This window comes from Mesoplodon densirostris, chromosome 16, assembly GCF_025265405.1.
Source record: "Mesoplodon densirostris isolate mMesDen1 chromosome 16, mMesDen1 primary haplotype, whole genome shotgun sequence".
Classification (NCBI taxonomy): Eukaryota; Metazoa; Chordata; class Mammalia; order Artiodactyla; family Ziphiidae; genus Mesoplodon; species Mesoplodon densirostris.
This window is the reverse complement of record NC_082676.1, coordinates 1,216,110-1,243,318: the sequence shown is the minus strand read 5'-3', so window position 1 is coordinate 1,243,318 and position 27,209 is coordinate 1,216,110. Positions and strand designations below refer to the sequence as shown.

The 27,209-nt window shown below is 62.6% G+C and overlaps 1 protein-coding gene across 1 annotated transcript; it reads left to right on the top strand.

The window, feature by feature from the left end:
- The first annotated feature begins 604 nt into the window (after positions 1–604).
- Positions 605–27,209, top strand: COL20A1 (collagen type XX alpha 1 chain). Its single transcript, XM_060077817.1, has 36 exons — positions 605–723; positions 839–930; positions 2,904–3,020; positions 7,686–7,829; positions 8,087–8,230; positions 9,598–9,756; positions 10,088–10,207; positions 10,780–10,944; positions 11,576–11,740; positions 11,922–12,091; positions 12,330–12,459; positions 13,158–13,303; positions 13,427–13,550; positions 13,711–13,850; positions 14,330–14,459; positions 14,654–14,796; positions 14,949–15,081; positions 15,396–15,538; positions 15,720–15,849; positions 16,874–16,909; positions 17,474–17,612; positions 18,831–18,973; positions 19,150–19,259; positions 19,705–19,863; positions 19,953–20,030; positions 20,567–20,653; positions 21,353–21,406; positions 23,433–23,486; positions 23,611–23,664; positions 23,962–24,015; positions 24,794–24,865; positions 25,273–25,308; positions 25,414–25,462; positions 25,670–25,816; positions 26,560–26,689; positions 26,930–27,209. Exons 1-36 carry the CDS (start codon positions 605–607, stop codon positions 27,207–27,209), a joined length of 4,296 nt encoding a protein of 1,431 aa, XP_059933800.1.

The window sequence follows — 27,209 nt, the reverse complement described above, 5'->3', positions numbered from 1 at the left end:
CCCCCAGGGTCACGGGTGGAGGAGGGAAGGTGCTGCGGAGTCCTGTTCACAGCCTTGAATTCTGTGGGGAGGGGAGGGGAGGGGCCTGGCTTGGGACCTGGGGTGCCCGGATAACGTGTGCATCGTCCTCTAGCCCATCTGCAGCCCCGAGGACCCCCTTGAGCTCCACTGCCCTGGGTGTGTCTGGGCCGGGGCTGGCCGGAGGCCTGAGATCCTGCACTGCGTTCCCCTCTGCTCTGTCAGCAGAGGTCCAGAGACAGCCCCCCAGGACCCAACCCCACCTTTGGGGCTCCCCCCGCCTCACTGAGAGGCCAGGTCTGGAGCCAGGGGGCTGATTGTCCTGGGTGGCCGGTCCTCAGCCAGGACACGCCCCTCCTGGGGCCAGCAGGGGGAGCGGCACAGCTGGGGCCCTGCTCCAGCAGGGGTCCCGTTCCCAGCTCTGATGCCGCTCCGGGCTGTGGGCAGGGTCACCCCCCAACTGGCCGTGGTTTCCTCCCCAGACCCCTTGGCCCTGACAGTGGCCACCCCAGGCTGGTCTAATGACGAGTGACCAGAGCAGTGGCCAGGCCCCTAGCTGGCCTGTGGAGAAGGTCCCGAGGGCGGGATGCAGAGGGTGTGGGTGGGCAGACGGAGGGGAGCTGACCTCCCGATCCAGGAAGCTCCCCAAGGCCTGTGGGACGCTGGCCCCTGGGGACGGGAGGGCAAGTGGCTGGAGGCCTCCAGGTATGGGCTCAGCCCCAGGCCCACACAGGCGCAGACAAAGAAGCTCTGGTTTCGAGGTCAGGAGGGGAAAGGGACAGACGGACAGATGGCTGAGTGGCCTCTCCTCCTCCCGCAGGCCACGCACCATGAGCATCCGTGTGTGCCCCCGCCTCGGGGTCAGCCTCTGGCTGTGGCTGGGTGTCACCCTGGGACTCGGCCAGGGACAAGGTGAGGACACGGATGTGGGCTTCCTGTGGCCCCTGCCTGCCCCCAACCCCAGGCCGTACCTGCCCAGGGCACAGGTCCTCTGATGGACCAGCCTCCTTCTGGCCCTGAGCCCCCAGCAGCTGCTATTCTGGGGGGACAGATGCTCGGGGCAGAGACGGGAAGAGGGGACAGCTCTGCCCACAGTGTCCTCAGCTGTGGCTTGACCATGTGGCCTTGCGGTTTTTCTATTTATTTGGGCTTTTTTTGTTTTCCGGGGTTTTTTTTTTTTTTTTTTTTTTTTTTTTTAACAGTTATTAACACACTGGGTGTGCATTTAATTCCCTCTCACATTAATGGTTTTTTCCATCATTCCCCAGATGCCTTTTCAATGTGAACTTTTCAAACAGCAGAATCTAGAGTAAAAAGTGATACCCCCACCCCCCAGGAGAGCCCAAGATGCTGCCTTCAGCAGGTCCCTGCTCATTTAAGCTCCTTTAAGGCACACATCACATCAGCCCCCTGCCCGCTGCGGGTAGCACCTTGGGCGGCTCCACCCCATCCAGCGAGGGGACGCTTCCACTCCCTACTGGACGTTCACAGTGTGTCCCTTTCGGGGTAACGCTGGTCGCAGTATCCTTTGTAACACCCCAAACGCGTGGGGGAGGGCTGCGTAGACTGACACTGGGAGGTGGTGTCCGCGTTCCAGGGGCTGTCCGAGGCTCTGGTCACCCAGTGAGCCTCCTCCACCCCCGCCGGCCACATCCCTGGCGTGCACCCGGCTCCCACGGGTGATGAAGGAGCAGGAGACCGCCGAGGCCTGGCCTCATGGGGGGCGGCAGGGGCGCATCGTGCAGCCACCCAGCCCGGAGCCCCGGCTCTGGTAACCGCCTCCTTACTGGTGGTGCATCTTCGTGGTTATACTTCTGCACGCAGGTGGTCGGGGCCCTCTGTCCCTGGGGCTCTGACAGGATCACCCCGAGGGGGCCAAGTCACTAAGGGACCCCCACAGACACTTGAGTCCAGACAGCACGAGGTCCCTGCAGGCTCTGGGTAGACGGGGGAGGGCTGGGGTGGGGCGGGGCCCCACGTCCACGCTGCGCTTCCCCGAGGGTGGCCCCGTGGGGGGTGCCCCTGGGTGGGTGCTGTCTCCCAGGCGCCCCACCAGGGCCCTGACCTGCAGACTCAGAAGGCAGCTGGGGACGGCCCCCAACATGCCAGGGGCGCAGGGAGACAGAGGCTCTTCATGAGCTGGGCTTCCTGCTCACAAGTGGCTTTTCAAAGCCCCCGCTCCTGAGGCGTTCCTGACTTTCAGCTTAGGCTCCAGGGGTCAGCGGGGCCCATCCGGCGACCCGGCTCAGCTGCTCTCTGCTCTTAGGCGATCATTGTGTCTGCCGTGGGCTCCCCCCAGCCCTGCCCTTCCCCTGTGCCCCAGCTCTGAGGGGGGCCGCCAGAAGAAGCCCATCTCTGTCCCCACATTCCAAAAATAGTCGCCTCCGCCAAGGAGCTCCCGGAAGCTGGGAGGTCAGGCTGTGCCTGAGGGCTGAGGCCTCCGCTACCCCGTCCTCCTCCCAGGATGGCCAGGCCCACCCCGGGGCACCCCACCCTCAGGGGCTGTGTGAACCTAGTGGGGACCTTGGGGTCTGCAGCTGCGCAGCTGCGTCTCCCGCTGCGGGGACTTGGCGGGAACATCCGGGCGGGCTGGCAGCTGCCGTGCTGGCTCAGTGCCTGCGTCTCCGATGGGGCAGTTACGGCCGCTCTGGGAGGCTGGCCTCACTCCACGGGGGCGGGGGCCTCCTTGGACAGAAGTCTGCCCTCCCAGGAGCTGCCAGGCGGGCCCGGTCCTCCTTCAGCCCCAGGTGGGGCCTCTTCTCGAGTTCCCCCAGGTGGGACTGGCCCCCTCTGACCCCTGATGGGGCCCCAGCTGCCTTGGGGCCCCCACAGCTGGTTGGGGCGGTTGCCAGGGGGCAGCCCTGACCCCCGTCCTGCCTTCGCAGCAAGCGGCCGCCTGAGGCTGGCGGTGCTGCCTGAGGACCGGCTGCAGATGAAGTGGAGGGAGTCGGAGGGGAGCAGCCTCGGCCTCGGCTACCTGGTGCGGGTGAAGCCCCGGGCAGGTAGGGCCCCGCCTCCCCTGTGCGCGCACTGACGGTGACCGCGGTCAGCATGGCGGTCGCCGTGCCCGGCTCCTCGCGACTCTGCCTGCCTCCTCCCCCCACTGCCCCGCTAACACGGGGAAGCTGTGGCAGGAGAGCGGGACCCTGAAGTCCCCACCGCCGTATCCCCGCGCCTGGCGCACGCAGAAGGCGCTCACTCACTTGGAAGAAACAAGGCTCCTCCTCAAGCTTAGAGCTCTCGGGGCTCTGCCAGTGCCCAGCGCCAGGGCACACTCACGGTATCCGAGCGCATCTCACAGGAGGGCAGGCAGCAGAGGCGCCTGGCAACCCGGCACAAACCTCCAGACGGGATGAGGGCTGCGAGGGTTACAGCCTTTCAGAAGTTGAGGTTTGACACGCAGACGAGCCCACAGTCGTGGGTGTGTGATTGCAGGATTGGTACACGCACGATGCAAAGGCAAACCGTAGCTCACTCCCAGGGTGAGGAGAGGCCCCTCCCGGTCTCCACCCCTTCTGCTCCCGAGCAGAACCCCCTTGTTGACCTGGCTGTGGTTTTCTACTATCTCAACTAAGCCAAATTTATTTACCTTATTTTTCACATCTTTTTTATCTTTGCTGATTTTGTGTGCGTCTACTTATCCCATTAGTTACTGAGAGAAGTGTTTTAAATCCCCCATCATGACTATAGATACATCTTTCTGTGGTTTCTCACTAATCTTTGTTTTATACATTGAGGCTCTGATATCAGGTGCATACAAATTCAGAATTATCATATCTTCCTAGTAGACTGAACCTTTTTCATTATGAACTATTCTCATTATCTCTGTGGTTGCAGTCTTTTCTTATAGTCTCCTTTTTGTGAGATAAGTATTGGTCCGCCAGGAAGCGTTTGCGCTGAAAACCTTTTCCCATTCATTTACTCAATTTTTCTTTAGTCTTTCATTTTAGATGCATCTTCTAAGAAGCATAGAATTTGTATTGTTTTTATGTTACAATCTTTTTCTAATTGAAACATTTTTCCACCTACATTTAATGAAGTTACTGATATATTTGGGTTTAAATCTACTATCTTCCTACTTGTTTTCATTTTGTTACACTATAATTTTTTCCTCTCCTTTCTTGTCTTTTTGTGGCACTGAATTTTTATGGAAAATTTTAAACACATGCAAAAGAAGAGAGCGTGATGTAATGAAGCCTCATGTTCCCAGCATTTAGCTTCAGCAATTATCAACATACGGCCACTATTGTTCCATGTCTTTCTCTCCAACCCCTTCCTTAGAGTGTATTATCTTAAAGTAAATCTCAGGCACTATATAATTCTGTCTATAAATATTTCAGTATGTTTCTCTAAAAGGAAGGACCAAAAAAATAACTCTGATACCATTGACATGCCTAAAAAGTAAAAATATTTCAAAACCATCAGTAAGTAATTTGTTGTGTTAAAAATCTTCCAGCTTGCCTGATAAGCATCTTTTGCAGTTGACTTCTTTGCACTGAGTTCCCAACAGAGTCCTCACACTGTGCTGTTCCCGTGTCTCCGGTAATGTTCCAGCTAGAACAGCTTCCTCTCTCCCCCTTTTCCTTGACACTTACTTGTTGAAGAAAGAAGATCGTTTGTCCGCCAGAACTTCCAACATGCTTTGTTCTGCTGATGGCATCCCCGTGGTGCCACTTTTATCGCTCCCCTACCCCCGTCTGTCCTGAAGATTGACAGGTCCCAGAGGTTTGGTCAGATTCAGGTTTGATTATCTTTGGTTGACAACAATCCTTTATAAGTGGTTCTGTGTCACTCCTGCTGCACCACAGCTGGAGGCCCACAGCGTCTAGTGTCTCTCTTTTTGTGTGTGAAGTTAAGATTGATGGGTAGGTGGGGGACGACTGAGCACTGTTTGTCATCCCATGTAACCCTCTGCTCAGTAGTTACGTATCCCTTTACTCCTGCAGTGATCGCCCAGAGACCACCGTGCCATCCTTAACTTATCAACGTGTAGCATCCATGATGGCTACGTTACCTTTTCCCACACAGGAGCAGCACAACTACATTTATCCCCTTTTCATGCATGTTAATTCTATATCCATGTTAAATCTCATAAAACATTTTCATTTGCGTAGTGTATAAATTCGACATGAATTTGGACCAGCTCACATGTTTACCCTTTCCTTGTTCTCTTTTCCTTCCAGCATGTCTGGGGTTATTTTTCTCCTGCCTGAAAATGTTTCCTTTAGTAAGGGTCTGCTGGTTACACATTCTTGTGTTTGGGGGGGTTTTGTTTGTTTGTCTGAAAATGTCTTTATTCCGCCTTCATTCTTGAGGGATATTATTGCTGGGTATAGAATTTCAAGTTGGAACTTTCCTTCAGCACTTTGAAGACTCCTTTGAATGTCTCTTGGTTTCTGTTGTTTTTCTTGAGAATTCAGTTATCAACCCATTTGCTGCCGTAATGTCTTTTTCTTTTTCCTGGCTGCTTTTAAGACTTTTTCCTGTTTGGATTCTCAGCACACTTAATCTGATGTTTGTAGGTGTGGGTCTCTTTTCTCCTGCTTCAGATTCATAGAACTTCTCAAATCGGTGTCTACTGTTTTACAGTTTGGGGAAGTTCTTTAGCTGTATCTTCTGAAACATTGCTTGTGCCCCATTCTCTCTCTGTATTTATGCCTTTTACTCTTTCTTCTATATTTTCAATCCCTTTATCTCTCCATGCTTAACTTTGTGTTTTTTATTCTGACTGATCTTCTACCATTTATCTTTTCATTTGTGTGTAACAAGCTGTTAGGTCATTCTTTGAATTTCTAACATCATGTTTTGTGCTTTTCTTTTTCTTTTTTAAATAAAATTTATTTATTTACTTATTCTTGGCTGCGTTAGGTCTTCGTTGCTGCGTGCAGGCTTTCTCTAGTTGCGGCCAGTGGGGGCTACTCTTCGTTGTGGTGCGTGGGCTTATCATTGCGGTGGCTTCTCTTGTTGCAGAGCGCGGGCTCTAGGTGCACGGGCTTCAGTAGTTGTGGCACATGGGCTCAGTAGTTGTGGCTCATGGGCTCTAGAGTGCAGACTCAGTAGTTGTGGCACACAGGCTTAGTTGCTCCGTGGCATGTGGCATCTTCCCAGATCAGGGCTCGAACCCATGTCCTCTGTGTTGGCAGATGGATTCTTAACCACTGTGCCACCAGGGAAGTCCCTGTGTTTTTACATTCTAGAATTTCCATTTGGAAATTTCCGTTTGGTTTTTGCATTCAAGAATTCCTTTTTTTACTTTTTTATGGTTTGATATGTGAATTCATAGGCTCGTCTTTTAAATTTTCAAACTAGTTAGCATAGTTATTTTAAAGTCTCATGACTCCATTATCTGGGAAATCTGTGGCTCTCTTTCTGTTGTCTCATGTTTCTCTTAACATTCAATCACATTGCCTTGCTCCTTCGCATATCCGGTTATTTTTTACTGCACACCAGACGTTGTGACAACTTATACAAATAATTTATGGCCTTTGATAACGTTGCCTTCCTTCAGAAACAATTTATGTTTGTTTCTGACAGACAGTGATGTGAACTAGCAGTTCGGGGTCATCTTCACTCCATTTTAGAAGTTAAGATTATTTGAAGTTGGGCTTCAGCCCTTTCAAGAGCCAGTCTGTCCTCATTAACCCTTTTGCTCCTGGGTGGAGCTCTTCAGGGTCTCAACCCAAAGATTGGGGGGGGGCACATGGTCACATGCCAAGGACTCACTTCCTCAAAGGGCCTGCCTGTACATCCCTCCCCTGTGCAGGCGGGCCCAGGAACCCAACAGACCTGGCTTTAAATCCTGGTTCTACCATTGAGTAACTGTGTGACTCGGTTTTCCCACCTACAAAATGGGATGGTTTTGTGAAAATTACGCAGCTTGAGTCATATGAAGCACCAACACCCTCGCCCTCCCGGCCTGTCCCACCTCCCCACGTGGGGCTGGACCCAGGCTGAGGGCCGTCCGCCCTGAAAGACAATGGACGATGGGGCGGGCGTGCAGGTCCTTCCTCCCTTATCCCCTTTCTAGCACCTGAGACCCAAGAACCACCAGGTGCTTCCTGACCTCTGACTGCAGTCCCTCCAGTCGGTTCCACGACTGCCTGCCCTGAGAGCTTGGCAGTGTCCCCTTTGGAATAGTTTCTTTTTTTAGTCAGACTCACAGAGTCACAGTGGGACATGTTTGCAGGTTCGCTGTTGTGTGCTGTCCAGCCCCCTGTGCATGGGCAGGTGGGGACTCTCTCTGTGTGCAGCCCCCATCTTCACACCTTCATGCTGTCTGCAGGGCTGTTGTGCTGGGCATCTGGAGGGTTTATGGGTCCTCTCTCTGGGGAGGATAAGTCCTTCTGGGGAAGCTTTGTAAAGGCATATTATTTTGCTGCCGCAGAGATACATTCTTTCTCCATTTGTTACCGAGGAGTGCAGGCCCCTCCCATCAGGTCCTGGAGAGAGCAACAAAGACCTCTCCCCTTTTTCCCTCCCCCGCCCCAAGGGGAGGAGCTGGGGGAGGGGGAAGAGGAGGCGCCTGGAGGATTTTACCACTCACTGACATACCTGCAGGCACACGCAGGACACAGTGGGCGCAGCACACCTGCACGCACAGGTGCACACACGCGTGCACACATCATCCACCCCGGTGGGCTCGACAGCTCTCCCCACCCCCACCCCAGGGGACCTGGAGCAGGAGGTGATGCTGACTACCAAGACCCCCAAGGCCACGGTGGGGGGCCTGAGCCCCTCCAAAGGGTACACCTTGCAGATCTTCGAGCTCACGGGCTCAGGGAACATCCTGCTGGCTCGGAGGGAGTTTGTGAGTAAGTCCCTCCGGGGTGCATGTGTGCAGAGGGGGCTGGAGCTGAGCCCTTGCAGCCCCTCGACTGGGAGCCCCAGGCCTGGCTTTCAGTCCTGGCAGCCTCCCGGGAGCCTTGCTTGTACCTGATGCCCTTGCCTGCCTCCCAGGAGGCTGGGGCTCATGGAGCCTGGACGTACCCTCGCGGGGAGGGTTTGTGTGCAGCCCCAGGCCTCTCTTCCCTCCCTAGTGGTCCTGACAGCCCCTCGCATCTCTCTGCAGTCAAAGATTTGAAGAGTAGCTCTGCGAGCAGAAGCAGCCGGAGGCCACTGGGGGCAACCCTGGAGCCCACCCCCTCCCACGTGGGGAGCCCAGACCTTGAGCCCCCAGTGGCCTTGGCCCCAAGCCAAGACCTGCCCACGCTTGGTGGGTCCGAGCTGGGGGACGGTAAGTGCCTGGGACGAGGAGCGGTCTTGAGCTTCCGCGGCTCCTCCGTCTGACCTCACACTGTCCAGCTTCACTCAGGCTTGGCTGCCATGCTCCTGGGTTCACTAAACCCACTGGGGCAGGTCATCTGCTGGGGGTGTGCCTGGTCCCCAGGTCATCTGCTGGGGGTGTCCTTGGGGCCCCAGTGCCTGGTCCCACCACCCTGAGCCCTCTCAGGAGTCCCCCAGCCTGAGTGTGGCTGGTGAGAGGTGACACAGCTGTGACCCCCCCCAGGAGTACCTGGTGAGGAGCAGCCCCCACCCAGGGGCCCCGATGGGGAGGCCCCTGCTCAGCGCACCCCAGACCTGGAAGGGCAGAACCACGCCAGGGCCTCGGCTGGAGGGAGAGAGAAGCCAGGTAAGACGGCCAGGGTGCCAGCCTCTGCAGGCTAGCGGGATGGCACCACAGCACCGCATTTCCCTCGAGGCCCTGCAGGCAGGGCTGTGCCTCCCCCATCAGACCTGAGATGTCTCTGATTTTGTTGCTGCCGTCAGACTTGGAATGGAAGAAAGTGCCTCCTTCCTTAGCCTCACGTGGGGTCCTGGGGTGCGGGCCCTCTGCTGTCTCCCAGTGGACTTGGGGTCTCACAAGATGGTCTCCCCAACAATGCAGGGCCTTGAGGCCAGGGCCTGCCTCCCCCATTGGGGGGGTGTCTCACCACACCAACCCTGTCCGGGAGCCTCAGGTGGGGTCTGGCCCTGGCTCTGGGGCTTGGCCTGGAGGCACTGTCTGTGCAGAACTCAGGGAGCCCCAGATCGAGGGGTGTGGCTTTGTCTCCAAAGAGCTCTTGGGTCCTTTGGACCAAACAGTGAGGCCTCCGCCCAGAGCTGGCAGGAGGGGTGGCTGCTGGGAGCTGTCCGTGGTGCTGACCCCCGACCCCGCTTGGCACCCCGTGGGGCAGCCTCTACCCGCTGGGCCCGGGTGTCGTGTTGGCCAGACGAGGAAGGTGGAACCCCCCTTCCCCCGCCATAGACAATCGCACCGTGACCAGCACCGCCAAGGCTGATGGAGGGCAGAGGTGCCAGAGCGGCTGGATGTCCTGTGAACCCTCTCTGGGGGAGCTCAGAGAACCTGGGATGATGGGCTGAGGTTCAAGTGGGGTTTTCTAAGTCTGGGGAGACCCTAGTGCCTGTCCCCCAACACCCAGCTGCCCACCTCACTTGAGGCTGGAGTCCTGTGGCTCCTCACCCTCTACCTGCCCCAGGGAAGGAGATGCTGGGGCTGCAGCCCGCCTCCGGGGCAGTTCAGGGTCCAGCAGCAGCAGCGGGTCTCGCCCAGCACCTCGCCTCCCTCCCCTCCTTCCCCAGCCGGACCCCAGTTCCGCTGCACGTCCCCCACACCCGTGGACATGATCTTCCTGGTGGATGGGTCCTGGAGTATTGGTCACAGTCACTTCCAGCAGGTCAAAGACTTCCTGGCCAGCATCATTGAGCCCTTTGAAATCGGGCCAGACAAAGTCCAAGTAGGTGGGTCCCAGCCCTGCGCCCCACCCGGGGTGGTCCTCACAATTCCTGCCAGCCCCCAGCAGAGGCGATGCTTGGAAAAGGGAGGGAGAATTGGGAAAGGAGACACGCAGCCTCTGGGAACTAAGGCTAAGTTCCCACCTGGCCAGGCAGGGGTGGGGTCCCCACCTGCACTGGAGGACAGCTGGCTCCTGGGGGGATGTTGTGTGGAAAGCGAGGCTTTGCAAATGTGCCTCCCTGGTGACCCGGGCGAGGCCGTGTGTGTCCTGCCCGCCTGCTGTGTGCCCACCCCTCCCAGCCTGACTCAGTACAGCGGGGACCCCTCCCCTTCCAGGCCTGACTCAGTACAGCGGGGACCCCCAGACCGAGTGGGACCTGAATGCCTTTGGCACCAAGGAGGAGGTGCTGGCCGCCGTGCGTGGCCTCCACTACAGAGGCGGAAACACGTTCACAGGTCTGCCTGGCCCCGGCGCCCTCCTCGGGGTCCATTCAGGTCTTGTCCCGAGGTCCGCCGCCCTCGCACCCTCCCAGACTTGGAAACGTGTGCTCTGAGCCCCGCCTGAGAGCTGTGTATTGACGCCTTTGCAAAGGACAAGTCCAGCTCGTTCATCCATGGTGAACATGGTGTGCTGGGCAGTCCTACTGAAACCAGGAGACTCCTCTGGTCGGTAGAGGCCCCTGGGAGGGCCCACCAGTTGCCTGGGGGGGGCCCTGCCAGCAGCAGCCCCCGTCAGGGGGTCTCCCCCCCGGCAGACCCCTCCCCCCACCGCAAGTCCCCTCCCTGTTTCCCGTCCTGGGGCCTCGCTGCTCTTGAGCAGGCAGCAGGGTGTGGGGTGCCGGTCCCTGAGTCTCTGGGTGCCTTTGAGGGAAGGAGAGGGGGCATCCCTGCCCTCCTGGCCCCCGCAGCCTGAAGGGGCCAGGACTGGCCTGGTGGGCAAAGCAGGGGGCCAAGGGCTGGCGGAGCCATCGCGAGTGGGCTGGGAGGGTGCTTGGAGCTGCCAGCTCTTTATTCTCACTGCACCCAAGGCCTGGCCCTGACGCACGTGCTGGAGCAGAACCTGAAGCCCGTGGCGGGTCTCCGTCCAGAGGCGGCCAAGCTGGTGATTCTGGTGACGGACGGCAAGTCCCAGGACGACGCCCGCGCTGCTGGCCACGCGCTCAAGGGTCTGGGTGTCGACGTCTTTGCCGTGGGTGAGCAGCCCCCGGGCTCTCACGGGGAGTTTTCACAGCGGGTGGCTCCCACACTCCCCCCACCGCCCCCCGGGCTCCAGGTCTTGTGGCCTCCGAGCCTCAGCCCGCTGTCTGCGAATGAGGAGGACAAGTCCCTGCTCCGAGGCAGCCGCGTGCGTCGGCGTGGGCAGCAAGGCCGCTCTCTGATGACGTGTCTGTAGGCGGCTCCGTGCCCCCTCCTGTCTGCACGGGCCTGTGCGTGGCCTGGACGCCTTGTTCTGCTCCCTTAACTGGCCAGTCATTAAATCTGTCCCTTGGGAAGGAAACTCCAGACTTGGGGGCGGGGATTCCTGGGAGCAGAGACCGTCCCCGGGGCCTGACCCTAGCGAGGGAAGCACACTGGCCTCCCTCCTGGCCCCAAACCCCACAGAGACCCAGGCAGGCATGGCACAGCCTGAGAGGGACCTTCGGGTGTCTAGCCCCACCTTCACACCAGCCCATCTCTCGCGGGGGCCCGGCCGGGTGACCCCATTCTGGGGCCTGTGGAGTCTTGGGTCTGTGGCTTGGGAAGGAGCCTCTGCCGGCTGGATGCCTGGCAGGGGCCCAGTGGTCCTGGCTGCACAACGGACAGCTCACCCCCACCCCGCGGCAGGCGTGAAGAACGCCGATGATGCTGAGCTGAGGCTCCTGGCGTCCCAGCCTCTGGACATCACCGTCCACAGCGTGCAGGACTTCCCCCAGCTCGGCACGCTGGCCGGTCTGCTCAGCCGCCTCGTCTGCCAGAAGGTGCAGGGCGGGCGCCTGCGTGGGGGCCCAGGTGAGCGAGCGGGGGCGGCGCGAGGGCAGGGTCGCCCGTGCTTGGCCGCAGCCCCACCAGGGCCTGCCCACGCGGATCTCAGGGCTCTGAGGATGCCTGGGGGAGCACTGTCCTTCGCGGAAGTGGCCCCCAGGGGCGCAGGCAGAGCCACTGTCGCCAGCCGCCCCCTCCCGTCCCACAGCTACACCGGCCGCAGCCGCTCCGGCCCTGGACCCCCTTTCCACTCCCACCGGCCTGGTCCTGAGCCGGGTGACCTCCTCCAGCATCCACCTGTCCTGGACCCCAGCCCCGCGGCCACCCCTCAAGTACCTGATCGTGTTGCGGCCTTCTAAGGGCGGCGCCCCCAGGGAGGTGAGAGGGCCCCCCCCTCACGCAGGCAGGGCTAGAGTCGGGCCCACACGACACAAAGCCAACATGGAGGAAGAAGAGTGGCAGGGGCGGGGGGCTACCAAACCGCAGCCCCTTCCCCCGCAGATGGCCCAGACCTGGCCAGGGACGCGGCCGCGCAGGGAGCGAGGGCGAACCCAGCCCTCCCCGGCCCGCGCCCCTGCCCCCCACCCCACCCACTCTGTCGCGGCTCCTGTTCCAGGTGGTGGTGGAGGCGCCCACCTCGTCAGCAGAGCTGCACAACCTGACCTCCAGCACGGAGTACCTGGTCTCCGTGCTCCCCGTCTACAAGGCCGGCGTCGGTGAGGGCCTGCAGGGCCTGGTGACCACAGGTGGGCAAGGGGGGACCTGGGCTCAGGGTTGTAAGGGCTGCCCCCGCCCGCAGCCTCACCTCGGAGCCTGGCACCGGAGCAGTCTTAACCCGGGTGGGGCACACCCCCAGCTTGTGACCGAGACAAGTCACTGGGCCTCTCTGACCCTCAGTGTCCTCTTCTGAGCACAGTGATGACGGGGTAGTCATGGCTGGGACCCAGTACTGCTGCTGCTCGCACTCTTGGTGGGGCTCCCGCCCCGTCCAGCCTGCAGGCCCCCAGGGCCTGCGTGAGCCGCCCCCCAGCAGCTTTATTGAGATACACCCTACGACTCACCCATTTACAGTGTACAAGTCAGTGGTTTCCGTTTGTCCCAGCATTGCGCACCCACACCTTAGCAGTCACCCCCAATCCTCCCCTTCCCCACGGCCCCTGCGGACCCCTAATCTGCTTTCTGTCTATGGACCCTCCATATAAATGGGACCACACAGCATCTGGCCTTAAGCGAAACCGGCAGGGTGGCCCAGGGCGAAGTCGGGACAGGGACTTCAGTTGTCTGTGCCCCCCCTACCCCGCTCTGGTCTTCCCCGCTCTGTGTCTCCATCAAGACACACCTGGCCTGAGCTGCCTGAGACCCTTTGTCCCGCTAGTTTATGGGTCTGAATTCTGCCTGAGCTGCGTTTCTAAAGCCCCCCCACGCCTGCCCCCGTCTCCCCCAGCGCCCCTGCCCCCACCCCAGGCGCTGACCCTGGCCGCAGTGATGCCCAGAGCCATCCACCTCACCTGGCAGCCCTCGGCAGGGGCCACCCAGTACCTGGTGCAGTGCTCACCCACCTCCCCCAAGAGCAAGGAGGAGGGGAGAGAGGTGCGGGGGCAGGGGGGAGGGGAGAGAGGTGCGGGGCAGGGGGGAAGGGGAGGCGGAGGAGCCAGCCTGGGCTGGCGGATGGGCGGGGGCAGCGCAGGCAGGGCCAGCGTGAGCCTCCCGCAGGTGCGGGTGGGGCAGCCAGAGGCGCTGCTGGATGGGCTGGCCCCAGGCAGGGACTACGAGGTGTGGGTGCGGAGCCTGCGAGGGGCAGAGACCAGCGAGGCCCAGAGCATCCGCGCCAGGACCCGTGAGTGCTCCGCCCGCAGGCTGCTGCCCACTCTGGCTCCCTGCAACCTTCCACGGGTGGGGGACCCCGACCCCATCTGGTAGCCCCACCAGCCCTGGCCATCGCCCACCATTCCCCCGTACGTGTGGGGCGGTCCCTGAGGCCTTGGTGTGCCCTGCAGCCGCCCTGGCACCCCCCAGACACCTGAGCTTCTCGGACGTGAGCCACGACTCGGCCCGAGTGTCCTGGGAGGGCACCGCGAGGCCTGTGCGCCTGTTCAGGGTCAGCTACGTCTCGAGCAAGGGCGGCCACTCGGGACAGGTGAGGCCAGGCCCTGCCCGGGGCCCAATGTCCTGGGCTTCCCAGGGCCATGAGTTGTCCACGGGGACCCAGTGCCCTCCGCCTCCCCCACTGGGCGCCCTGCATTCAGGGTCGGTGGGTGTGGCCGGGTCTCCCCAGGCACAGCCTCAGCCGGTACAGGGGGAGTGGAGGGCACCTGATACCACCCCGGCCCTTGTGGACCCCTGGGGGCGGCAGACGTGAAGCAAAGAATCATACACGAGAACCCTCGTGCGTGACAGCTGTGGCGGGCTGTGCTGGGGGCGCGCGGCGTCACGAGAGGCGAAAACGCCGGCTTGCTGGGCAGGCTGGTGGGCAAGACCCCGCCCCGGTGCCGTGGATCCTGCAGTCCGTCCCCATCTCCCCGGCCTGGGGGTGGTCACGGGGCAGGCCCGGGTCTCCCTCTGGCCGGGGCTGCCCCCTCCGCAGCTGCCCGTGTCCCCACCCCCACCTGCCTGCAGACGGAGGCTCCTGGGAGCGCCACCTCAGTCACTCTGGGCCCCCTCTCGTCCTCCACCGCCTACACGGTCCGCGTCACCTGCCTCTACCCTGGGGGCAGCTCCTCCACACTGACGGGCCGCCTGACCACACGTGAGTGTCCCCAGGCTGCTTCCCTCTGCGCCCCTGGACAGTTAAGATCAACACAGCTGCTCGGTGTCTGCTCTGTGCAGCACCAAGCCAGGTGAGGGCGGGTACCTGGGCAGGTGTGACAGTGGGCCCTGCGGACACTGTGCGTGAAGACTGGGGGCCCCTCTGCCACCCCAGCCTCAGTCTCCCTCTTCCAGGGAAAGTCCCCAGCCCGAGCCAGCTGTCGGTGACAGAGCTGCCTGGGGACGAAGTCCAGCTGGAGTGGGCGGCCGCAGTGGCGTCCGGCGTGCTTGTCTACCAGATCACGTGGACGCCCCTGGGAGAGGGGAAGGCCCATAAGGTGTGGGGGGAGAAGACCTTCCCCAGCCCAGCTCCCGGGGTTCAGATCCCCGTGCTGCACCCTGGGGACATCGGCCTGCATGTGGCCCGGGCTGGGCCCCAACGTGTGGACACAACTCCACGGGCTGGACACCCGGTCCCTCCTCTCCGCAGATCTCCGTCCCGGGGAACCTGGGCACGGCCATCCTGCCCGGCCTGGGGAGGCACTCGGAGTATGAGATCACCATCCTGGCCTACTACAGGGACGGGGCCCGCAGTGACCCCGTGTCCCTCCGCTACACCCCCCGTAGGTGACCCCTGCTCTGCCCCAGACCCCTCGATCTGTGGGCCGCCGACAGGCAGTCCCCCGAGTCCCTGACCCTGCAGCTGGACCACTTGGGTCCTGAGCCATCCAGGCAGGCATCCCTGGGATGGCCGAGGGTCCAAGTCACCTGGTGTGACACAGTGCCCAAGACGGTCCTGGAGCTGGCCTGGTGGCCCTGTCTTGGCCGAGGCCACTGGGCAGCGTGGCGGGGCCGTGGAGTGGCAGGGTGGTGGATGTGGTGCAGAGTGGGGGACGTGCTGCCATCTGAGGCCCCCCCGCACCTTGCTCTCCCGCAGGCAGCCGGAGCCCACCCTCCAACCTGGCCCTGGCCTCGGAGTCGCCCGACAGCCTGCAGGTCAGCTGGACGCCCCCGAGTGGCCATGTTCTCCACTACCAGCTCTCCTACGCACTGGCCTCAGGCTCGGGACCTGTGAAGTCGGTGGGTCTCCCTGGAGCCGGGAAGCCATCGCCCCTCGTGGGCCCCTGGGTCCTGGGCCTTGGGGGAGACACGTCCCACCCTGCCTGTTAAGGGGGCCACTCTTCCATGGCAGGACCCACAGGGAGCTGAGACACCCAAATGAGCAAAGACGCTCAGGTGACCATCTCCCCTCCCCCACCAGATCTCCGTTCCAGGACCCAGAAGCCATGTGACTCTCCCTGACCTGCTGGCAGCCACCAAGTACCAGGTCCTGGTCTCAGCCGTCTACGGAGCAGGGAAGAGTGTGGCAGTGTCTGCCACGGGCCAGACGGGTGAGTGGGCACTAAGACCCCCAGGCCCCAGCAGACCCCAGCCGGACCCAGAACCCTGGCAGGTCCCTGGGAGCCAGGACGTGTGGGCCCTGTCACTCCTGGAGGCACCCTGCACTGCAGACCTTAGCGGAAGGAGATCCGGTCTTCACGCAAGACCTTCCTCGGTGTAGGATGCTAACCGCTACCCCAAGGGTTAAGGCCACTGCAGTCCAGCTGAAGGCATCAGGCTGACGCGGAGGGGATCGCGGCTGTGGCCCGGACTGCAGGTGCCCAAGGCTGGGGAGCAGCCGGTGTTCTCCTGGATCTGCATCTGGCAGGCTCAGGGCAGACGTCTGGCCTGTAGGAGCAGGAAGCTGGATGCAGACCACAGACGGGGTGGCTGCAGTGGAGCCCAGGGCCCATGCCGGGCTGGCCCCACCATCGGGGTATCGGTTGTCCCAGCCCCACCACCTGCAGGCCAGGACCCGGCTGAGAGGAGTCTTTTGTTTTGTTTTGCTGCTTTTCTTGGACAATCAGACGCTCGGAGTAGAAGGTCCTCAGAGGCCAGTTAGCCGACCGCCCCAGCTTCCCTCTGCGTCCCCTCTATGGGGTTGCCTGGTTTTGGCTTGAATACCTCTGGGGACGAGGGCCTCACTACCTGAGGCTCAGCACCCTTCCTATTTTTTGAGGGGGGAGCCGCTTCCCGCCCTGAGGGTCCCAGTTTCTGCACGCACTCGCCCGTGAGCGATCCTGAGCGCCCACATAGAGCCTGGCAGTGGGGCAGGCCTGCACAGCTGGGTCCCAGGATGGCAGTGTCCCGGGCACGTCCTCACACCCAGGCATCTCCCTGGCCCTGCCGCCTGGGGCACACCGCCTTGGGTGCAGCCCCCGGTGGCAGCACGCAGCCGGCTGCCGTCTTCCTGGGGGTGGACCCTAAGGCAGCAGGACACTGTCCCTGTCCCATCCCCGTCCCTGAGGTGTGTCATGGTGTCCGGCCACGAGGGGCCCCTCCCCACTGACCCTGACCTCCGTCACCTCTCAGCAGCCTGCCCGGCCCTCCACCCGGATGGCTCCCTCCCAGGTAGGTCCCCCCACCCTGGGTGGCGGCTGCTCCCCACCAGCCCCTAGCCGCCCCTCCTCCTCTGGGTCCTTGTCTTGGGGGTGGCCTGGGACTGGGCGGGCGAGGGGCTGAGCCAGGGTCCCTGGCGTCGCATCTTTACTGCTGTGGGTCTGAGACAGCCAGAGGGAAGGCTGACACGTGGGCCCCCATGGTCAGGGAGATCTGCCAGGTCGGGGCAGTGGGGTCGGGCTGCAGGCGGGGGCCCAGCTTGGGGCTGGGTCTCCCGCGGGATGTCCAACAAGCTGCTCAGCCCCAGCTGCAGGGCCGGCGAGGGGGGATGGGGGTGGGATGGGCGGGGGTCCGGGCACTGAGGGTCACAGGGAGGCGAGGGCTGCGGGCAACAGAAGGGGCAGGACGGTGCTGCTTGCGTGTCCTTCCCCAGGTCAGGATGGAGGGCAGGGGGAGGCCTGCGTCTCCCTCGCTGCCTCCGCCACCTCCTCTCACCTGACACCTGGCTTTCTTCTCTGCCTCCTGCCCCCCACCTCCCCTCCCGTCTCTGATTGTCCCTCGCGCCCCCTTCCCCAGGCTTTGACCTGATGGCAGCCTTCGGGCTGGTGGAGAAGGAGTCCGCCTCCATCCGTGGCGTGGCCGTGGAGCCCTCGGCGTTTGGTCCCTTCAGGACCTTCACGCTGTTCAAGGATGCTCAGCTGACCCGCCGGGCCAGGTTGGGGCGGCGTGGGCCTGGGAGCAGGAGGGCACCCTGCGGGGGTCATGGGAGGGGGAGTCCCCCAGGCCCAGCGGCTCCACCCCAGAGCCAGCCAGGGAGACTCCCGGGGGAACGTGGGCTCCGGGAATCCGAGTTCCACAGATTAATAAATCTCTTGTGGGCGCAATGAGGCCACGGTGGGAGGGGGTCCTTCTCCCCCTGTGGCCCAGGGATTGACCGAACTTGCAGACTTCTGGGCGGCGGCCACCAGATTTGTCTCCCTGAGAACTCCTGCCTCCTTTGTGCTTTAATTTGATTCTGCAAATATCCGGGGTCTGTAAGAAACCACTGCTTTGTGACTCACCACGATCAAGGCTTGTGATGACCTCCGAGGTCTAATAGTCACCCCACTTCGTATATGGAGGTGTCTTTAATCACTCATTGGAAATTCCACATGTACAGCATAATTTTTCTTAAGTTAAAATGTTTTACGTTGTAAAGGTAGATCACGTACTTTATAATAGAAATTCGAGAAATACAAAATGCAACCCTGGGGCTGCTAAGAATGGAAGGGGCTCCTCCCTGGGTCAGGAAGGCTCCCCAGGAGGTGGCAGAGAGTAGGAGAGAATGGGAGAGGGGAGGGCGCTCAGGAAAAGGAGCAGCACATGCCAAGGCCCTGGGGTTGGTTTGCTTAAAGAATTGCAGCCATGAGGCTGGGCTGTGTCTTCCAGGCCCTTGGTTCTCCCGAGAGCAAAGGAAGAGCCAATAGGGAGGCTGCATGCCGTTAGCAGTTTTACTGGGTGACTCCAGGCCCTGTTCCCTGCCCCTCCCCACCACTGAGCACCAGGGTGGGCATGGCCCCAGCACGGGCCCCAGCTGCCCACCCAGTCCGAGCAGCTCCCAAGGGCAGAGCTGCCTCTGGGCTTGTGGGCTCCTGGCCCAGGAGACAGGCTCAGAGACTTTGCTGGGAGCCCTCGACCTGCACCCTCCCCACCCATGCAGAGACCCTGAAGAACGATCATCATGGACACTGGCCGTGGTCCCTGCTGGGCCTTGGGGGAGATGTTCCCGTTGAAACCTGACAGGCCCGGGACGGGAGTCCTGCCCGTCACTCCCCGCGTTACTCACGGGAAGCCGAGGCAGAGAGGCCCAGCCTGGCCCCGAGGACACCACTCCGCGGTCCCGGGGGTCCGGCCTCCTCTCAGGCCTGCGGTCGCCCCTGCTGTGTCCCCACAGCGACATCCACCTGGCCACCCTCCCCACGGAACACACAGTCGTCTTCCTCCTGCGCCTGCTCCCCGAGACGCCTCGCGAGGTCTTCGCGCTGTGGCAGGTGGCGGCTGAAGACTTCCAGCCCGTCGTGGGGGTCCTGCTGGACGGTCAGTTGGAGGGGAGCGGTGGGCCCAGGTCACTCCTCAGAGGCAGGGGCCACTGATGCAGCACGGCCTCTGAGGCTTTGCACACCCATCACGGCCCCCACCCTGCTGTTCCACTCTGGGTGGGTCCTCCCGCCTTTCGCCTGGGGGTCTCACGTGCTCCCTGCCCTGCCCCTCAGCCAGCAGAAAGTCGTTGACCTACTTCAACCGTGACCCCAGGGCCACCTTGCAGGAGGTCACCTTCGACCTGCCCGAAGTGAGGAGGATATTCTTTGGGAGCTTCCACAAGGTCCTGGAAGGTCCTGGAAGGACCAGAGCATGTGCCTCCCTCCCTAAGGCCCTCCTGGCTCCCAAGTTCTGGGACAGGCCCCACACAGGGCTCTGCAGGACACAGGCTGCCCGCCCCCCGTCACCGTGGCTCCCCCTCTGCTCCTGTGGTCCCCTCTACCCTGGACGTCCTTACCTTAATTTGGGTCAAAGAGCATCCAGCCCTTTTTCCTGCGTCCCACAAGTCCCTGGGAGGGGCTGTGCGGGATGTCATTTGGTCCATTTTACAGAAGGGAAATTGAGGCCCCGTGAGGGGGGGTCTCACGAGACTTGGGGTGGAGTCAGGATCCTGACCCCAGGCCCCAGGGGATGGTCACCTGCCCCTCCCCGCTCTGGCCCTGGCCTGTGGGCGTGGAAGGGAGCCCTGCTTGGCCCGGGGCTGCGGGAGACCTCCTGGTGTCTCCCAGGTGCACATAGCCGTGGGCCGCTCCAAGGTCAGGCTCTACGTAGACTGCCGGAAGGTGGCTGAGAAGCCCACTGGGGAGGCCGGCAGCCTGCCCACCACCGGCTTCGTCTCGCTGGGGAGACTGGCCAAGGCCCGAGGCCCCCGGAGCAGCTCAGCCTCGGTGAGCCAGAGAACCCAGGGCTGGCGGACCCCCTCCCGCACCCGACCCAGCTGCCCCTGGCCGACCCTGCCCCTCCCCCCCACCTGCAGTTCCAGCTCCAGATGCTACAGATTGTGTGCAGTGACTCCTGGGCAGAGGAGGACAGGTGCTGCGAGCTTCCGGCTTCGGTAGGCGGGCAAGTGCCCACTGAGGGCAAAAGAGTCTGGGGGTAGACTGGCCATCCAGGTCATTGCTGCTCTGGGAGAAATCCAGACAGCCTTCCTGGAGGAGGTGGCCCCCGGGGCTAGAGCCAGAGCTCAGGGCAGCTGGATGTGTGTCCTGGAGGCCCTGAGGCAAGGCAGGCTGGAGCAGGCCTGGAAGCCCTCAGCCCCAGGGGTGGCTGCTTCCACGTACTCAGGGCCACTGCCCTTTTCTGTGGGCACAGTTGTGGGCAGGGGTCCTTACCAACTCCCCTGGGTGCCCACACTGGGCTTGGCCATGCTGGTGGCCTGCAAGGGAGTGAGAGAGGGAGTCCTGTTGGGGGCTTGTGCCAGGCAGCTGTGGGGGTGGGCACCCAGGACCAGGTCCTCCCCCCTCCCCCCCAGCCTCCCAGGGGTGGGTTTGGAGATTCCCTGGACCCTGGTCCGTGGATACCCTGAGCTCTAGGGTCGAACAAGAACTGAGGAAAGGGTCCATTTAACGGTGGGGGTCTCCTTTCTCCCAGAAGGATGGAGAGACCTGCCCCGCCTTCCCTTCTGCCTGTGCATGTTCCTCGCAGACCCCTGGGCCCCCGGGCCCCCAAGGACCTCCTGTGAGTCCAGCAGCTCCTCCCTGAGGTGACCAGGGACTCTTGGCAACATCTTGCTGCCAGCGGTGATGAGGGTGGCCCCCCGCATGCCCCGCAGCCGTCCCTAGACCCACCGCCCAGATGAGATCGACGTCCTGAGTGTCCTGCCTGCCTCTTCCACCCCCCGGCCCACGCGTCGCCTCCTGCAAGCCCCTTCCTCCCAATGGCCGCCCTCTCCCGAGCAGGCCCCTCTCTGGTGTCGGAGCCACACTTCCCCGCTGGGGTGGGGGTCCGGGCCCAGCAGTCGGCAGCACTGCGCTGGTCCCTGGCCACAAGTCGCAGCCACGCAGGCAGCCTCTGTCCTGGGCGCTCTGGGCTGTAGGGTAGCCCTGGGGGGCCTTTCCCCAGGCCTCCAAGGAGGCGGCTCCAGGCCTGGGCCCCGTTGTGGGGCAGGTCCAGACCCTCTGGCCACCCTGAGGCTCCAGGACCCGTTCTAGCTGGTGGTCCACAGACCTCACCAGGGAGGGGCCAGGGCTGGAACCCAGACCCGCCTGAGCCCATGAACGCGGTAACCAGGTGGCTGTGGGGGGGCAGGGTGGGCCAGGACGCCCTCGCCCCCGGAGCCCCTCCTTCTTCTCCCCCTAAAGGTGGGGACTGGAGCCCAGGGCACTGCTGGGGAGGCCAGCGTGCAGCCCGGCCTCAGCCTTGCTTGTGCCTCTGCAGGGCCACCCCGGGAGGGACGGAAGCCCAGGAGAGCAGGGCTTCCCAGGGCCCAGGGTGAGTTGTGAGGCGTCCTGGGGGGGTGGTGCAGGACTGAGCCCCCCGCAGCCCAATCCCAGGCGGGAGCGGGGCCCCCCAGCCGGGCTATGGTGCCCTCCCCGCGGGGCCCCAGCCTAGGGACAGCGTGACAGGCAGTCTTGGGCGTCTGGCCAGGACGTGTGTCTTCTGCCCTGAAGTGTGTTTCTCTCCCCAGTGGCTCCAGCGGCTTTGAAAGTTGCTGGTATTTTCTTGCTGGACGCGTGGCCTCCAGCCCCCGCTCCGATGAGTTATCTCTTCTTCGCTCGTGGGGCTCTAGGTTTAACGGAAACACCTGTGACCTGAGTTGTGCCTAGTTTACCCTGTTGTTGTCTTTTGACCTGGTCTACCGTACGTGTCTCCAGGCAGATTTTAGAATCGCCTTTGTCTAGTGGACTGCGTGGGTCTGTCTCTACGGCTCCTGACTTTCGCACCGTGTTTAAAGGCTTTCCTCAGTCTGAGAGGGCCCACCTGCTCACAGTCCCTTCTAGTGCTTCTAGCACCTTCCGACACACAACATGCTTCCTCCTCCCTCCCCAGACCACTGCCCCCGTCGGTCCTCCCAGGGTTGGGTAGCCAGCCCCCGCCAACTTCAAATGCAGCCTAATCACATCACGAGTTTCCACGGACTCCAGAGTCCAAACGGCTGCCTCCGACGCGGATCCTGGTGTCCAGCTCCACAGTCAGGCCCCCCAATCCTCTGTCATCTCTGTGTATGACTTTTGTGCCCCATTTATTATTCAATTATCTTATTTGCAATAGTTTTTTAATTTTCAGATGGTTTGCTTGGAATTTCCTGGTTTAAATTTACATCACCTGTGAAAAATCACTTCACTGACTCCGATTTTTATTACACTCGTTTATTTTTATTTTTATTTTTCTCGTTTATTTGTCTGGTATGGTGACACTCCAGAGTTTGTCAGAGAACCGCGGTGATAGAAGATGTCCTCATCTTGACTTCACAGAAATGCTTCTGGTGTTTGCCGGTTGAGTGTGGGGCTGGCCTGGGAGCTGAGACAGATACATTTTGCCACGTGATAGTCAAATCCTACCCTTATTAGGAGATTTTAAAAATCAAGAATGGGCGTTTAATAAGATTTAGTGCCTCATCAGCTGCTGTGGACGCAAACCATTTTTCTTCTTGAAGCTATTAGTTTGGTGAATGATTGAATCTCTCCCAAATTCTGAACTACGCCACTCCCGTTAAAAGCCGGCGTGGTCACCGAGCACTCGCTGCCCATTTAATGGGCTGCAGGCTTCTGTGCGCTCAGGTTTTATTTAGGATTGTCACATTGCTATTCACAAATGGGAATGCCTGTGGTTTTCTTTATAGAGTTTGGTGCATTGATATGCATGACTCACATGATTATTTGAAAGCAGTCTTTTGTTTTTAAACTGCAAATCAAGCAGTTTAAATGGCGTTAGTGTCATCTGTCCCTTAGAGGTTTCGTAGAACGTTCTGGTGTCTGGGGTTCAGGGCTCTGTGCTGGCCCGTCCACAGTCGGCCCAGCTCCTGGCTATACGGTGGGTCATAGCAGGACCCCTCCCTCCCAGAGTGGTCTGTGAGGATGAAGATGCCTGTGACGGGCCTGGGTCTGGAGACCATGGGCCGGCAGGAGGGTGGGATCGAAGGAGGGGCCGCAGGACGGGCCACATGTCTTCTCAGCTCCACCACACACCCCCGTGTCTCCAGGGAGAGCCCGGGCCACCCGGACAGATGGGACCCGAGGGTCCTGGAGGTCAGCAGGGGTCACCAGGCACCCAGGGCCGAACCATCCAGGGACCCGTGGTAGGTGTTGCCTACCCCCCAGCACTCACCCACCCCCCGCCCCTCTCCCCTCGCCCTCCCTCCCATCGCCCCGCCCCTCTCCCCTCGCCCTCCCTCCCATCGCCCCGCCCCTCTCCCCTCGCCCTCCCTCCCATCGCCCCGCCCCTCTCCCCTCGCCCTCCCTCCCATCCCCCCGCCCCTCTCCCCTCGCCCTCCAGCCCATCCATCTTCCCCCTCCAGGGTCCACCAGGGGTCAAAGGAGAGAAGGGGGACCACGGACGCCCCGGCTCGCAGGTCTGGGTCAGACCACACTCGGAGCACAAGTGCTGTGTGCTCGGGACGGGGGTCTGGGGACGGGGCCTGCCCCTCCGGGTCGGACCTCGGCCCAGCCTGGCTGGCTGCCTCTGTTCTATTCCAGGGCCACCCCGGCCTCCAGGGCACCCCTGGGAAGGTTGGCGTCCAGGGACCAAAGGTGGGAGAGGAGCCTGGCCGGGAGGGTCTGGAGATGGAGGCTGTGGTGGGGCTTCTTCCTCTACCCCACACCCACCTCCCCCCCTATCCTGTCCCCGCCGGGGCCTGGCCGGTGGGAGGGGAGCGTCAGCCCACACAGACTGGGGCATGAGTGGCCACTGCCCGGGGCGGGGGCAGGCCCTGGGATGGACCAGCCTCAGCCCGGCACAAGCATGTACCCCCCACAGCGGTGGGTTTTGGGGGTCACTGTGGGAGGGGCACCTGCCTCTGCCCCGCCCACCCCTTCCTTTGCCCTCAGGGAATGAGAGGCCTGGAGGGGACTGCTGGCCTGCCCGGACCCCCTGGCCCTAGGGTGCGTATCGCCTCCTCCGTGAGCCCCCAACACCACTCACCCCACCGGCCCTCCCCAGGTTTCCTGGGGCTGAGCTGAGCAGTGACCGGGGAGGCCTCTGGGCCCCAGGCTGGGGGCCTTGTCGGCGGTGGCGCAGCAGCCGCGCCCCCCCCGCCCCCTCCCCGCTCCCTGCATCGGGCAGGTTGGTAGGAAACGCCGCCATTCCACACGGCAGGAAGGTGCCTGGGCTCCCGGGCGGGCCTGGCCTCGGGACGAGGTCGGGCCCCCTTCTCTCCCTCCGCCTCCAGAAACCCTCACCCGGTGGCCCTGCGGGAGGGCTGGGGGCACCGCGGCTCACTCGGAAGCGCCTGCCCTCCCGGCCTGGTGCTCCCGGAGCTCAGAGCGGAGCTCGGGCTGGGGAGCTGCTGTGAGTGGGGAGTCCGGTGCTGGCAGCCCAGACCCGGCCAGGGTCTCCCGGGGGTCGGCCTCGCTACGTTCCTGGAAGGCCGAGCTGCCCCTCCTGCAAGAGGCCCCCCCGGGGGGCCCGTCCTGCGGTCACACCCGGACTACTGGGACGCGGGTGGGGACGTGTTCGTGCAGCATTAGCGACAACGGGCGGGGCGTGCGGGAGGCTGCCTGGGCGCAGGGTGGGCAGGAGGCACAGCCTGCAGGGGGCTGGGGACAAGCTAAAGGGTTCCCTTAGCTTGTCTTAGCTTGCTCTTGGCCCAGGGCAGGCGGGACCGGAGGGAGGGGCCACCGCACGGGAGCTGCAGCCAAACCGGAACCCCCGCCTTTGCAGGGCTTCCAGGGCACGGCGGGGGCCAGAGGAAGCAGCGGGGAGCGAGGACCCCCGGGGGCTGTGGGGCCCACGGTAAGCCCCTCCCTACCCAGCCCACCCGCCCGACAGCAAGGGGGGTCACGTGTGCAGACTTGTCCCCGCTGACCGCTCGGGGTGTCCTGCGACGGGCACGTTTGTAGAGCAAGGCCGGCACAAAGCTCGCAGGGGAGAGAGCCCAGGCTGCCCCCTGCCCGGCCCAACACAGACAAGGTGGGGGGCAGGTGAGGGGACGTGGGCTCTGGGGGCCGGGGAGGGGCAGACCTGGGCCTGCAGGCTCGGGGGGGGCCGGGGGGCAGGGAAGGTCCTTCTCGCAGCGGGAGAGGTGGATCCTCTGTCCTCTGGGGACTCCTGGGATGAGTCCCACACGAAGCCTTCGGTTGGGGGGTGCGGTGGGCGGGCGGCCACGGGGTCCAGATGCTTCTCCTTTTCATCCCACTCAGGGGCTGCCGGGACCCAAGGGGGAGCGAGGAGAGAAGGTGAGTGTGGGGAGTCTGGGGTCTGGGCCGTCCCTGGGGAAGCACAGGGAGGCACTGACTCGGGCTGCTCAATCCGCTGGCCACGTGGCCCGTCCTCCATTGCAGGGCGAGCCACAGTCCTTGGCCACCATCTACCAGCTCGTGGGCCAGGCCTGCGAGTCCGCCATCCAGAGTGAGTGGCCCAGCCTCCTGTGAGGACCCCAGAGCCTCCGTCTTCACCCGGGAGGGAAGGGACGCCCGGCGCCCGGTCATTAGCGAACCCAGCCTTGCGGCCGTTCTCCTGGGCCACGTGCTTCGGGGCAAGGCAGGGAGCAAGGGAAGGTCTCCCTGCCCTGCCCCCTCTGACCGTCCTCCCCCGCAGCGCACGTGCTGAAGCTCCATGCCTGCACCCATGAGAGCACCCGGCCCCCCATGCCCATCTTGGAGGCCCCCAGGGCCTTCGGCACGCGCAGAGAGGCCCGGCTCCCTGGAGAAGGGGGGCACGGTGGCCCCCGCCCAGAGGACAGAGGTATTGGCCCCCGTGGGGAAGGGTCTCCCCCAGTCCTGGGGCTGGTGGCTCTGTGTGGCCCTCCTCCCCCAGGTGACGGGTGGGGAGACAGGATCCCTGAACGCACACAGAACTGGGGCTGCCTGGCTGCCTGGGGCCCTCGAAACAGCCTCTTCCCCAACCTCCCAGCAAGCCTGAGCTTAGGGCCCCCTCCCCACCCTCTGGTCCCCTCCCTCCCGTCCCTGATCCGTCCCCCTCTCCTTGGCTGCTGCAGCGGGAGGCTTGGTCCAGTGACCTTATTGTAATGAGTCCGTCCATCTGACTGGGGCTGTGGCGCTGTTCACGGCTCAGATGCTAGATGCTGAGATGGATGGAGAAGTTGATGAGGGGAGATGGAGCTCGTGGCCTCGATGGGGAGGAGGAGATGGGTGGGGGTGGGATGTGGCGGCTGGGAGGACAGTTCTGCGCCGAGGGCGGGGGGGGGGGACGGGGATGGGCGGGGAAGGGATCCCCCCGACTGCACCCACCACAGTCCCCCAGACATTGTCTTTGCCGTAAGTGCCCCCCGTTTGTACCTGCCGTCCAAAGCTGGCAGGCGCTGTCCTGATGCCCACCCCAGCCCCCTCCCCCGTCCCCACCGCACACTAAACCCCGGCCTCTGAGACAATGATCAGTGCCTGTTTGAGGTCAGGGACCCCCGACCCTAAGCTTTCAGCGTCAACCTGAAGGCTGGACCCGCTGCCCCCAGGACCCACCTTCCCCAGGTCAGCACAGGACCCTCAAGAAAGGAAAGCACTGTCACCTGCACCCCTTGGTCCGGCACATCCCTCCTTCCCCTTGGCTGAGCCTGGAGCCCTCAGTCGGACAGGCAGCCCTGGGCTGCAGGGAGGAGCGGTGGGGGGGCGGGGAGCAGCGGGGAAAGTCGTGCAGGTGCTAGAGAAGCAACTGGAGTGGGCGCAGTGGGGCATGTGGGGGCCTCGGGGGAGCCGGCAGGACTGAAGTGGGTGCGGGAGACCGAGGCTGGCCCAGTGGGGAGGCCCTGATGGGGGTCAGCACCACAGTGGACACCTGGCCAGGCTGGCTGACTGGGGCAGGGGCCCAGGGGGCAGCGTCCTGAGGAGCGGGTTTGTGCAGACGGCTCACGATCCAGCCGGGACCCGGGGGCCTGGTCCACGCAGCCGCGCAGGCCGGGCGTTGCTTCCTGACGGCTGTCAGCTGTCCACCGCCTCCCCCAGACCCACCCACCCTGTCCTCCTGCCAGGACGGTGCCCCTGCTGCCCCGAGTGAGCCCGAACGTCCCCCCACCGGATCCCGGACACCGAGCACAGCTGGAGAAGAGGGTCTGGAGGTGGAAGGAGAGGAGGCAGAGGCCGGGCCTGGGAACCTTTCCTCTGTGCGCTTCCTGTTCACATAA